A 14,465-nucleotide genomic window follows, 5' to 3' on the forward strand; every position below is an offset into this window, starting at 1 on the left:
GTCACTGCAAGAGTTTCAACTAAATCTTCACCTTGAGTTCTATGGGTTCTCATTAGGGCCGTCTGCACCATCCCGAGTTTTCAAATTAGCGCGCTATTTTTGATCCGGCAAAATATCCTGATCTAAACAGATTATTTGCAATGGAGATGCAATTATGATTGCGATCCCAAGTCAACTTGGGATTATTTGCAAAATAGCACGCTATTTCACGAATTATCGCACTAATTCGTAGGTGGTGCAGACTTACTCTGGATTAGTTATTCATGGCGTCAAGACCATAATGCATTAATGCCTCGCTAGAGCAGGAATTGCTCTTCTTGTGATGGTGGAGACGGGATTTCTGGAACCTCGAGATAAATCGCGAAGTGGGCCAATCAGGTTAAAATCTTGAGATTGGGCAAACTCAGGATGGTGCAGCACTGCCTATTTTGGAGGGTAAATCATAAAGTTTCTTTGTGTAAAACCACAAGATTTATGCCTGATTATGGACAACAAAATATGACCTTGGACAACAGATTATGAATCTGAATATTGGAATTTCAATTCAAATGTCATAATCTCTTGATAAATAATTGCATGATATCAAATTTGGATAATAAAACATGGAAGGCATTGTTCTTTCTTTCTTTACCCCCTCTTTTTTATCTGTCCATTTTTTCCCTTCCCCTGCTGGATAGATTGGGTATTGAATGTAAATTAGCTCACCTCTGAGGCACAGGAATGTTAAGAAGTCTTCAGTAGAAGGGCAGTGATTGAAAATACTGCAGGATTTGGTAGAGTTTATCATATCTCCATTCTTCACCTTGGATGGGGTATAGCTAGGACTGTAGGCCTGCGGATAGGCAAACTTACGCTGGGCTTGAACCTTGGCCCTGCAGAATACGATCAGTGGACAGAAGACGAGAGGAAAAAATATAAAAGAAAAATGAATGAATGTACTGAAAAAGAATTATGAATATAAATATAAGTGGGGGAGACAGACCATTCATTAAAATATATAGTACATGTACCGTACATAACAGATTATATTTTTCCTCGGCGGGCAAGAGACAAGTCAGCATGCGGTTTTTCCATGATGATAGGTCTGAGATGAGCCAGACTGAGCCTGAAAATAAACCCAAGACCATATCCCCTTAAAGTGAATGAAGTCTATTCGCAGGGAAATCAGTTAAATTTATATAGCTTGCATTTATTTGCAGACAGTAAGCAGGTCCTCTAAAAGTAGCTTCTTTCATCATTCATGACAAGAGAGGTTTTGTATAATTAATGAGCTCGATGTGAACCAAAACACCTCTATTCATTCGGCCATTGCTGCTCTAAATTTGTATGATATTTTCTGATTCTGGTATCATTGTACATATAGGCTACGCACGAGGGGTGCATGGCCCACGTGTTGAATTTTGGCAGTTTTGGTCAACGCGTTATTACTCGCTAGATCTGCACTATTGTTCGTTAAGCGTTCGACGAACTCATTTTACCGTTATGTATTCGACACTCTTCGCTTGTGCATCGTGATTTTTTTAGCATGCTCAAAAATATGCGCAGAGCTCGACGCATGACTCTATACGCCATGAAGTCGCCAAACATTCGCAAAGCGCGCTAGACCAAACGCTAGACGTACGCTGAGCCTACGTTGAGTATCCGTCGCAAGTTCAGCGGCTGATTTCGAACGAACAACTGGCGCACACATCACATGCTTTCCAGCGAACACGCAACGAATATGAACGAGCTGAACGCTTCTCTAATGCACACAACATTTATCTTGTGTGTTCCTAACATATACCTGGCGTGTGCCTAGCGTGTAGTCATAGGGCATATGAGTGGATCCTGCACCAACTGCTCATCACTTCTCCTCCAACCCTCGAAAAAACCACCTCGGAAGATGGATGATTCTGACACTCAATTGAAATATAAAATTGCAGTTCTCCAACATCAGCATAACTTAATGGCACTAACTATTCACGAACTACAAGTCTCCAGAAAGAGAAAGGAAAAGAGTCAACGAAGATACTGGGTCCAACCCTGGATTGGAAGAAGACAGTTTGGCTTGTATGATCAACTTCTTGTAGAACTCCATAACGAAGACCAGGCAGCCTTCAAAAATTTCATGCGAATGCCACCAGAGATGTTCGACGAACTGCTAACAAGAGTGGGCCTGAGTATCACCAAACAGAATACAACCTCCAGAGATGCCCTTGATCCTGGCCTGAAGCTTGTTTTCACCCTTCGACATCTTGCGTCTGGGACCAAGTATCGCTCAATGTCCTATGGATGGAGAATCCCTCACAATACCATATCCCTGCTCATCCTAGAAGTGTGCCAGGCCATCATCGAAGAGTACAAGGGTGAGATGATGAAGTGTCCACCACTCCCGATGAGTGGCGTGCCATATCTGACCAGTACATGGAGAAGTGGAACTTCCCCCATACCTGTGGTGCACTCGATGGAAAGCATGTCAGCTGCAAATGTCCTCCAAACAGTGGTTCTCTTTTACTACAAAGGATTCTACTCCGTTGTCCTCATGGCGCTCGTTGATGCCGATTATCCCTCCATCTGTGTAGACATTGGTGGTATGGGATCGGCATCACACGATCAGATCTAAACACTTCTGAGCTGAGAGAATGTGTTGAAGATGGCAGTTTAGGCCTCCCGGATCCTGATCCTCTTCCCAACGACAACCTGGATGTACCATACTTTTTCGTTGGCGACAATGCATTCACTCTACGCCCTAACATGATGAGGCCGTACAGTCTTAGAGGTATGACGCAGTCGGAGCGCATCTTCAATTATCGGCTTACACGAGCCAGGAGGGTTGTCGAAATTGCCTTCGGCATTCTGTCCAAAAGGTTTCAAGTTCTCCTGACCACGATGCAACAGTAGCCAGCTACCGTCAAGCTCATTGTCACGGCATGCATCATCCTTTACAACTTGATGAGGACAAGGTACCCAGGTATGCAGAACCAGCAGCTTGACCGTGCCGAGAACCTTGGTCATGACTACGTCCCAGGTGCATGGAGATCAGGCCTTAACATGCAAGACAACATCTCTGTCGCTGGCAGCAATACCTCCAGCAGGGAAGGAAACTAGCACATCAATGATGTGGAGCTCATCCGGCATCTCGCAACACAATTTAACACAATTTTAATTTCAGCCCAGTTGACACTGTAGTGAATTATACTTGTGACATAAATCGAGGATATAGAATTAAAATTGATGAAGAAATGACATAGAAGCACTTTTTGTGATCTATGAATAAATTTCATATGAATTAAGTACTAATTATTTTCTAGTCAAAGTTTCTTAACTCTGTGTAGAACCTTGGTGAACCTAATGTAGCTCTCAGATGGAACAAAAATAACCAAAATCAATCAACAAATAAGTAAGCAATTTTTGTGAGTTTTCAAAATATATGAATAAATAGCAGATTCAATGAGTTTCAAAATTCTATGTTTAAATTATGTATCACCACCTCGAGCTATCATATAAAGCAAACAAAACTGAAATTGATCAACAAATGAAGAAAAAGCATTTTTTGTGATATATGAATAAATTTTGCATAAATTAGATTAATTTTCCAGACAAAATTTCAAAATTTTGTGCACAAGATTGGTGAACCTCATGCAGCTCTACCAGATGGAAGACAAAAATCAAAATCTGTCAACAAATAAAGAGGAATTTTCTGTGATTTATGAATACATTTTGCATAAATTAGCATAAATGATTTTCTACTGAAAATTTTCAAAATTCTGTGTAGAAGTTTGGTGGGCCTCATGAAGTTCTACCGGATGGAAGAAAAAATATCAAAATCTGTCAACAAATAAAGAAAAAGAGGCATTTTCTGTGATTTCTGAATAAATTTTGCATAAATTAGCATAAATAATTTTCTACTGAAAATTTCAAAAATCTGTGTAGAAATTTCGTGAACCTCATTAAGTTCTACAGGATGGAAGAAAAAAGTAAAAATCAATCAAAAATTAAAGAAGACAAAGCATTTTATGTGAAATTTTAAAAATATGAATAAATTAATTTCAAATAAATTAGCACAAAAATTGTTCTAGTCAAAATTTCAAAATTCTGTGTACAAGATTGGTGAACCTAATGAAGCTCTACCAGATGGAAGAAAAAAAATCAAAATCGGTCAAATAAAGAAGCATTTTATGTGAATTTTCAAAAATATGCATAAATTAATTTTGCATAAATTAGCATAAAAATTAAGGTCAAAATTTCAAAATTCTGTGTACAAGATTGGAGAACCTCATGAAGCTCTACCAGATGGAAGCAAAAAATTCAAAATCGGTCAACAAATAAAGAAGAAAAAGCATTTTATAAGAATTTTGAAAAATATGCATAAATTAATTTCGCATAAATTAGCATAAAAATTGTTCTGGTCAAAATTTCAAAATTCTGTGTACAAGTTTGGTGAACCTCATGAAGCTCTACCAGATGGAAGCAAAAAATCAAAATCGGTCAACAAATAAAGAAGAAGTACATGTAGCATTATTTGTGAATTTTAAAAATGCACATAAATTAGCATATTTAATGAATTTCAAAATTCTGTGTAGAAGTTTTGAATGCCCCAGCTAGTGCTATCATATAAAGCAAACAGAATTGAAATCGGACTTGAAATGGCGAAGTAGTAGCATTTTGAATTTGTGGACGGACGACAGACGACATACGACGGACGCCACTCCACAAGCTCATCTTGCCCTTCGGGCCGGATGAGCTAAAAAGCAGAGGAATCTTATCAAGCACTGGGTCAACTCCGAAGCTGGTGCCATTCCATGGCAGGACAGAATGATATAGACAACATTTATGTGAATGGTTCGGGCAGCTATAATTATACAGAGATGTGACTGGATAATGGTTGACTAATGCATTGTACTATTTCATTCCATTTTTTATATACTGTTTATTTGACAAGCATGCACTTGCAAACATACATAATTATACACATGCACACGTGCACACACACACTCGCTAACAACGCAAATACATTTGAACACAAATCCACACACACTTTTCTCCTACATGTGTCTATTCTTATTCTTAGCTTTTTTCATATTTCCTCTCTCTTTTCTTTTTGGCTCTTCTTTGTAATGTTATAATGTTGTAATATTATGTATAGTGATAATATTTAAATTTGCCGGCAAATTTTTTTATTTAAAAAAATAACTTGTGTTCTCCCTGCCTGATAAATTGACACTGATTTAAATATAAAATATTTTCAAACCATTTTTCTTTGGTAGCGTAAGTAACAAAATATATTTTGGTTTATAGGGTTTTTTCTGTTTCTATTTCTTTTTTTTTAACTGGATATCACCTCAGTCTTTTTTACCTAATGTGTTCTAATGTACTTCTGCTCCCATTTTCCTGATATCCCTTTCAATTCCTATTCTTTATCTTTTTCTCATAATTCATGTCCTCTCTTTAATTATGTAATTATATTTTGTAAGTATCATAAAATAGATCTATTTCAAGAACTTAAATGTATTCGCGTTTTTATATTTCCATTTCATTGATTATTATGTCGACTAGTATATTGTGTAAATCCAACTTGCATGTTGCAGAAGAATAAGTTTAATAAACACATTTTAAAGTAGTTTGACAAGAAACAGGACTGAGCTGTATTTATTTATTGCACTAATTGTTTTTATTAAAGGCCTTGAGAAGTTAAATTAGTTATACCCCCATCCATTTTTTATTGGGAGGAAGGAAGGGAGGGGTAACAAACTGAAATGGAATAAACTAAAATCATTATAAGTGTTTTCTTTTTTAGCATTTCTATAACATTACAAGTGGAATGCCTCTGGCCGTCTCACCTGCATCACGCGGTTAAATATAGCATCAGTGCTGACTTTGAAAACTACTCTAACTCGCACAAGATGTTCAGTGATACATGGTTACTTTTATGTCCACTTTTTATGAACTAGACCAATAAACTTACAGAGATATGATGGTTATTCAACAAAAAAATCCAACATGGCCAAAGTTCATTGACCTTACATGACCTTTGACCTTGATCATGTGACTTGAAACTCGCACAGGATGTTCAGTGATACTTGATTACTCTTATGTCCAAGATTCATGAATCAGATCTATAACCTTTCAAAGTTATCATGGTAATTCAACAGATACACCCAATTCGGCCAAAGTTCATTAACCTTTGACCTTGGTCATGTGACCTGAAATGCGCACAGGATGTTCAGTGATACTTGATTACTCGAATGTCCAAGTTTAACGAACTAGACAAATAAACTTTCAAAGTTATGATGGTAATTCAACAGATACCCCCAATTCGGCCAAAGTTCATTGACCCTAAATGACCTTTGACTTTAATCATGAGAGCTGGAACTTGCACAAAATGTTCAGTGATGCTTGATTACTATTATGTCCATGTTTCATGAATCAGATCCATAAACTGTCTGATGTACAATCCAGGGTTAGAGTTCACTGTTATGATAGTCCAATATATATTCCAGGTAGGCTGGAAAGATTCCTTATTAATGATGGCGATGATGAAGAACGATGAATAATAAGAGTCACTGTAATCAGTTGAAGTGTCCGTTTAAGACGATGTTGATGATGATTAACAGTCAATTTCAGCAATCCATGGGTTGAAGAGTGTTCATTGAACAGGTTGATGTAGATGCTCTCAATGAGAACTGAAAATTCCTCTCTCAAAATAACTGCAAACAGTTCATTGATGGCGGGCAAATAATTCCACAGAAGATAAATATTCCAGGTGGAAATAAACTCTGACATAAAGTCTGGTGTGAAACTCTTAGCTCTGATCTGATCTGGTGAAGTGATCTGGTATGATGTGATGTGATGATGTCCTTGAAGAATCTGCCAGCTTTATATACTAATAACAACTATTCTAGATCATTCTAAAATTCACTATTCTAGAGGCTTCTATATAGTATTCACTATTATGGAAGCTTCTGGTATTGTCTTTTAAAAGAACATTCTCCTTTCTGGAGTAATCATATTCTGGAAGACTCTTGATTGGCCTCAGTGAATAAACATGTGTCAACAAAATACCTAAGCCTATTCATTTCCACTACCAATACAATTCTATTGTATTTTACCTTTTCCCTATTCAACAATAAAATTCCTTGGCCTTTAAATAGGCAAGGCCTGCATAACAAAAAGCTTTTACAAAGACAATCTGGAATGTTCTTTATCATTCTTAGCTATCCTTAAAGGGGAAATAACTAATAGATGAATGTAATTGCTTTTACAATTCTTCTTATATATAACACCTCCCCCACCGGAGAAAAGAAAGCTTTACCGTAGTAAAGGCTTCTTTAAGATTACTTTTTTTCTTTTATCTTTTCTAAAATTCAAAGTCATCTTGATAAATCATTTACAATATTGTGTACAAAGGTATAGTACATAAATAAACCTGCTTAAATAAATGAACATCAAAGACATTTTCTTCAAATGACACACTTGGTCAAAAGCATGAATAATTTCACTTGTTATACTCTTGAAAGAGCATCAGCAATTACATTATTCTTTCCCTTTATGTGTACAATTTTCAAAGGGAATGGTTGGAGCATTAGGCTCCATCTGTACAGTCTTTGATTCTTTGTTTTGAATTTCTCTAAACACACAAGAGGATTGTGGTCTGTATAGACTGTAATCTCTCCATTTGTTAGATATACCTCAAGCTGCTGAAGGGCTAGTACGAGACTCAGGGCCTCTTTTTCAATAGTTGAATACTTCTTTTGAAAACGATTGAGTTTCTTAGAGAAGTAGCACACTGGTCTTTCGATGCCTTCTTCATCTTCTTGGAGCAATACTGCTCCTACTCCAACATCACATGCATCAATACCTACTTTGAATGGCTTTGTGAAGTTTGGAGCTGCCAAAACAGGCTCATTCACCAAAATGGCCTTTAATTTCTCAAATGATCTTTGACATTCGTCAGACCAAACATACTTCACTTTTGCCTTCAGCAGGTTTGTCAGAGGGCTAAACACTGTACTGTAATTTGGAACAAATTTCCTGCAGAAGCCACTCATACCTAAGAATCTGAGCAATTTTTTCTTAGTTGTGGGAATTGGGAAGTCTAAGATAGCTTGTATCTTGGCTTCTCTTGGTAGCACTTGCCCTTGACCAACCACATGACCAAGATATGTGACCTTTGCCTTGGCATATTCACTCTTCATCAGATTCACTACTAGATTGGCTTTATCCAGCCTGTCAAACAGTGCTCTCAAATGATCCAAATGATCATTCCAAGTATCACTGTACACTAGGATGTCGTCTGTGTATATGACACAATTGTCAAGTCCGGCAATCACTTGATTTGTTAACCTTTGGAAGGTTGCTGGTGCATTTTTCATTCCAAAAGGCATGACTTTGCATTGAAATAAGCCTTCAGGTGTGACAAAGGCTGATATCTCTTTGGCTCGGTCAGTCAGTGGCACTTGCCAATATCCTTTAAGCAAGTCTATCTTTGTGATATAGGCAGAATTTCCAACTCTATCAATACAATCTTCTAACCTAGGAATTGGACATGAGTCAGTCTTAGTTACTGCGTTTACCTTTCGGTAATCAATGCAAAATCTCTGAGAGCCGTCTGGCTTTGGAACCATTACAATAGGGGAACTCCAACTACTCTGACTCGGTTCGATTATGTCATTATCTAACATAAACTGTATTTCCTTATTCACCATTTCCAACTTGCTTGGATTGAGCCTATAAGGATTTCGTTTGATAGGTCTTACATCACCTACGTCTACATCATGTACAGTTAAAGGTGTACGACCTGGTTTATCTTTACATACATGCTCACAGTCTCTTAACAGGCCAGATATATCATTTCTCTGATCTTCAGGCAGGTGTTTTAATGCCTCATCCATATTTCCAAACATCTCTGAGTTAGACAACTTTACACCACATGGTTCGTTCTTAGATACATCTGTATAAGACAATTCATTATCTGTCTTTTCATAGCATTCTTCTTCATGAACATCTACATGGTTTTCTTCTTCTTTAACCTGTGTCAAACCTATTGGCTGACTAGCCTCTCGCTCAAAGTATTCTTTCAACATTTTTTTACATGACAAACTCTTTGAGACTTTCTTCGATCAGGGGTACTGATCACATAGTTGACATCTTCAATTTCTTTTTGACTATGTAGGGACCACTAAACCTAGCTTTCAAGGGCTCACCTTGCAAAGGCAACAACACTAGCACTTTGTCTCCAGGCTTGAAACTTCGCTCTTTTGCATTTTTGTCAGCATGAGCTTTCATTTTTCCCTGTGACTCTTTCAAGTGTTCCTTAGCCACATCACAAGCTTTTGAGAGCCTTTCTCTAAACTTTGACACATAGTCTAGAAGGTTTACATCATCATCCTGAACCATAAACCTCTCTTTGATAAGCTTTAGGGGACCCCTAACCTCATGACTATAGACCAATTCAAATGGACTGAAACCTGTGGACTCATTAGGGGAATCCCTAGTTGCAAAAAGGAATGAGATCCCTTTATCCCAGTCATCGGGATAGTCTTCACAATAAGCCCTAATCATGGTCTTCAAAGTCTGATGATAGCGTTCTAACGCTCCTTGGGACTGTGGATGATAAGCAGAGGACTTGATCTGCTTTATTCCCAACTCTTTCATAACTTGCTGAAATATTCCTGACATGAAATTTGACCCTTGGTCGGTCTGAATTTCCTTAGGTAGACCATAACGCGTGTACCACTGTCTTTGCAGTGATACTCCTCAAAGGTATCGCCTCTGGAAACTGTGTAGACAAGTCCATAAATGTCAGGAGAAATCTGCATGTGACCCGACCTCGTTCTGGGTAAGGGTCCGACACAATCAACAAGAACCCTAGTAAAAGGTTCATCAAATGCAGGAATGGGTATCAATGGAGCAGGCTTGATAGAAGGCTGTGCCTTGCCAATAATCTGACATGTATGACATGTCTTACAGAAATGCACAACATCTTTGTGCATCTTAGGCCAATAGAAATGCCTCATAATTCCATCTCCTGTCTTTCGAATACCGACATGACCTGCCATAGGTAACTCATGAGCCATTTTCAGAATATCTGTGCGGTAACAGGGAGGAACTACTACCTGGTGAATTATACGCCAGTCTTCATCAGCTGGTCTCCGGGGAGGTCTCCATTTCCTCATCAACATGTCATTTTGACATAAAAGCATTCAGGAACCTTATCAGCCTCAGAACATGCTTTCTGTGACAAGCTTTTCAATTCTGGGTCTGCCTGTTGTGCCTGTACAAGGGAGGATTTACTAAACAAACTATCATTGTTAGCAACAGAGCCTTCAACACTATCCCCATTCAAATCCTTGAAAAAAGGTTTCAGCTAACCAGACATCAGTACTCTCCTCTACATCAGCAGATTCCGCATCATCCTTTTCAGCTCTACGAGTCTGAGACCTAGTAACAACACAATCCAGGAAAATCCCTGGAAAATCTTCCTGCAACATTTCAGTTTCAGCTACCTCAACGGGTTTCTCCGAAACCACTGGAGATGCAACAACTTTATCTCCAGCCAAGTCGTTACCTAACAAGAAATCAACACCTTCCATGGGTAATTCTGGAACGACACCAACAGTCACAGGACCACTGACTAGGTCACACTTTAAGTCGACCTAATGCAAAGGAACCGACATGAAATTCGCGCCAATACCTTGAATTAAGACTTTGGCATTCTCTGAACTCTCCGGAGGAAGAGCAAAATCCCCTGGCACCATCAGGGACTGTGCAGCCCCTGTATCCCTAAGGATCACCACGGACCTACCAGCAGCACCAGTCGAACAAGGGGATATTTCACCATCATACAAAAAACTTCTAAAGGTTTCATCAACCTGCTTGACTTTATCAGCAAACACCAGAGAAACACTCTCAACATCTTGATTGGGCTCTGATGGGAAAAACTCCATGGAGGGAACACTTGTTTGCTTGACAAAACCCATGTCTTTCTTAACCTTGGTTGGCATTCCAACCAATTTCCAACATGATTCTTTCAAATGCCCTGATTTATGATAATGAGTGCAAATTTTGGAACTACGACTCTCAGACCTTTTGGTTGATTCTGTGCCCCCACTAGCCTGATTCTTGTTAGTGTCTTTGTCCTTTGCTTGCATATTTTCCCTCACTAGGTTTATTGTGGGATTCAAATGACCCTTTACCTTTCTTTTTCCAATAATTCTTGAAAGGAGGGCTATCTCCACTACCTTTATATGTGACCTCAAATTCATCAGCTACTATGGCTGCTTTACTGACTTCAGTAACTCTGTGGTCATCTAAGTGAGATTTAATGCAAAAAGGAAGACTCTTTTTTAATTCTTCTAGGAGGACAACTTCCCTAAGGTGAACAAAATCTTTTTCAACTTTCAGTGATCTATACCACTTATCGAACATCATTTCTTGTTCCCTAGCAAATTCAACATACGTCTGGCCTGATTGTCTTTGCATGTTCCTAAATTTATGTCTGTACGCTTCTGGTACCAACAAAAACACTTTGGAGAAGAGTCCAGTATTCCTCGGGCCAATTTAATCTCTTGGCCACTTTTTCAAATGACACAAAATATGTATCAACTCCCTCTTCATCAAATTTTGGCACGAGGCGAATGTTCTTCGCCACATCAAAGCCTTGGGGAGATTTATCTTTAACAGAGTTAGTATTAGTACTTGCATGAGCTAACTCCATTTCTTTCAACTTTAACTGGTACTCCAATCCCATTTTCTCCATTTCAATGTTTTCTCTGATTCTTTCCTTCTCAATATTTTCTTTGATTCTTTCCTTTTCCAATTCAATGTTTGCCAGTTGGATCTGAGCATCCTCTGACATAGTGATAGAAGTTTCAGGCTCCTCTGTAAGCTTCATGTGACTAGCTAACAAGTCAATTATCTCTGCCTTCTTTAAACCTGGGGCTAGAGATAAACCCAAATGATCACAAACTGTTATCAAATCATCTTTCTTCAGTGACTTCAAATGATCATATGACAATTCCATCTTTGCAAGAAATTCTTCAAAATCAAATGTAGCCATGGTGGAATATACAGAAAATACAAGCAAGTAATAACACAGTACAGTATATATATTCTAGAACTTTCCAAAAAATTCCAAAATGTTTCCAATTCAAATTGGCTTTAGTTTCAAATTGACTTTTGTCTCAAACTGGCTTTCGTTTCCAGTCAATTTCAGCAATCCATGGGTTGAAGAGTGTTCATTGAACAGGTTGATGATGTTGATGATCTCGATGAGAATTGAAAATTCCTCTCTCAAAATAACTGCAAACAGTTCTCTGATGGCGGGCAAATAATTCCACAGAAGATGAATATTCCAGGTGGAAATAAACTCTGACATAAAGTCTGGCGTGAAACTCTTAGCTCTGATCTGGTGAAGTGATGATGTCCTTGAAGAATCTGCCAGCTTTATATACTAATTACAACTATTCTAGATCATGCTAAAATTCACTATTCTAGAGGCTTCTATATAGTAATGTACAAGCTGTTATTTTCGCGTACAGAATTTTTCGTGAATCCTGGGGGTCCCGACATTTTCGCGGGTTGTTAAATTCGCGATTGGAAGATGTACAAAACGTTCCACAGCATTTCTAAGAAGCAAAACTAGTGCAAATTAATGCAAATTTATACTCCTCAAAATCCCCATGCTGATGTGTCTTTTGTACATAAATATGTCCCTGTAAAAACAGTTACAAACTGTGGAAAAAAGGTGGCTTGAATTTCACTTTTTTCACCTTTAGATCTGAAAATTCATCATGCCACAATTTGATCTGTAATCTACAGGGTTAAGCAATCTTTGGAATTTGTGATTTGTTCGATTCATTTTTCAAAAAGTTGGTAAAAGTGCAAAACTGTGGAATTTTGTGAACAGAATCTTCACCCCAAAAAGCTCTGGTCATGTGACTTATGAATATTAATGAGTATGCAAATAGCTTTCAAAACGTGTGTATAGAGTCAATAAGATGAAAATAAAATCAAATTATTTCATGAAAAATACATTTTGATATTACAGAGAGTGTATAAATATTGATAAAACAATATTAGAAAATAGTTTAGGCTCTGATTTTGTTTGAGAAATTAAAAAATGTGAAATTCTAGCTAACTTTTTGAATCACTAACTGTATTTTCTAAGCCTTATTTTTTGTACATATACAGGTGCAAATCTCATGTTCTCACTACACAGGATGTTTTCTACAGTAAAGCTTTGCTGTTGGGGACATTGGCACTGACTAAGAAATGTGTCAATATTTTCGCGTGTTGTTAAATTCGCGGCCGATCGACAATTCGCGAAATCCGCGAAAATAAAACCCCCGCGAAAATAACAGCTCCTACAGTATTCACTATTATGGAAGCTTCTGGTATTGTCTTTTAAAAGAACATTCTCCTTCTTTCTGGAGTAATCACATTCTGGAAGACTCTTGAATGACCTCAGTGAAATAAACATGTGTCAACAAAATACCTAAGCCTATTCATTTCCACTACCAATACAATTCTATTGTTTGGCTTTTCCCTATTCAACAATAAAATTTCTTGGCCTTTAAATAGTCAAGGCCTGCATAACAAAAAGCTTTTACAAAGACATTCTGGAATGTTCTTTATCATTCTTGGCTATCCTTAAAGGGGAAATAACTAATAGATGAATGTAATTGCTTTTACAATTATTCTTATATATAACAGCAGAATGTTCAGTGATAATTGATTAACCTTATGTCCAAGTTTCATGAACTAGGTCCATATATTTTCTAAGTTATGATGACATTTCAAAAACTTAACCTCAGGTTCAAAAATTTCAATGCTGATTCCTCCAACATGGTCTAAGTTCATTGACCCTAAATGACCTTTGACCTTGGTCATGTGACATGAAACTCTAATAGGATGTTCAGTATACTTGATTAACCTTATGGCCAAGTTTCATGAACTAGGTCCATATACTTTCTAAGTTATGATGTCATTTCAAAAACTTAACCTCAGGTTAAGATTTGATGTTGACGCCGCCGTCGCCATCGAAAAAGCGGCACCTATAGTCTCACTCTGCTATGCAGGTGAGACAAAAATCTTTGTCTTAATCTTTTGCATTCAATTTTTATTTAATTAACTTGGCAAGTCCCTTTCATGCTTATTCCATTCAACACAAGTTTTAGTTTCGATTGTATGTTTACCATAGTTACTATATTAGTTTTCATTGTTTATTGGTATGATTTGAAGCTATTCTGGTAATAGCAAATCAATAGCTAAAACAATATAAACGAACAAAAATTAACAAAAATGAGGTACAAGCACTGAAACTTAAATTGAGGGACTTGTTCAAGAGGGATAGTTTCCATAATCTACTGCACATTAAACAAAATGTGTTATAATGAGGACAAAATCAATTGTTTTAAGGTGTAATAAACATTTTACTATGTTCAATAACCAATGCTTTCTCTTTTGACATTTTTGTAATATTAAAA

General features: G+C 37.4%; 1 protein-coding gene across 1 annotated transcript in view; it reads right to left on the reverse strand.

The window, feature by feature from the left end:
- The window catches only part of LOC121408116 (protein Jumonji-like), a 61,604-nt gene that overhangs the window by 35,675 nt on the left and 11,464 nt on the right, over positions 1 to 14,465 (reverse strand). Inside the window, exon 2 of the mRNA XM_041599449.1 lies at positions 706 to 872. Coding sequence (XP_041455383.1) covers positions 706 to 872 — 167 coding nt within the window. The remainder of the gene's footprint in view (positions 1 to 705; positions 873 to 14,465) is intronic.

The sequence above is a fragment of the Lytechinus variegatus genome, chromosome 2, assembly GCF_018143015.1.
Source record: "Lytechinus variegatus isolate NC3 chromosome 2, Lvar_3.0, whole genome shotgun sequence".
Lineage (NCBI taxonomy): Eukaryota > Metazoa > Echinodermata > Echinoidea > Temnopleuroida > Toxopneustidae > Lytechinus > Lytechinus variegatus.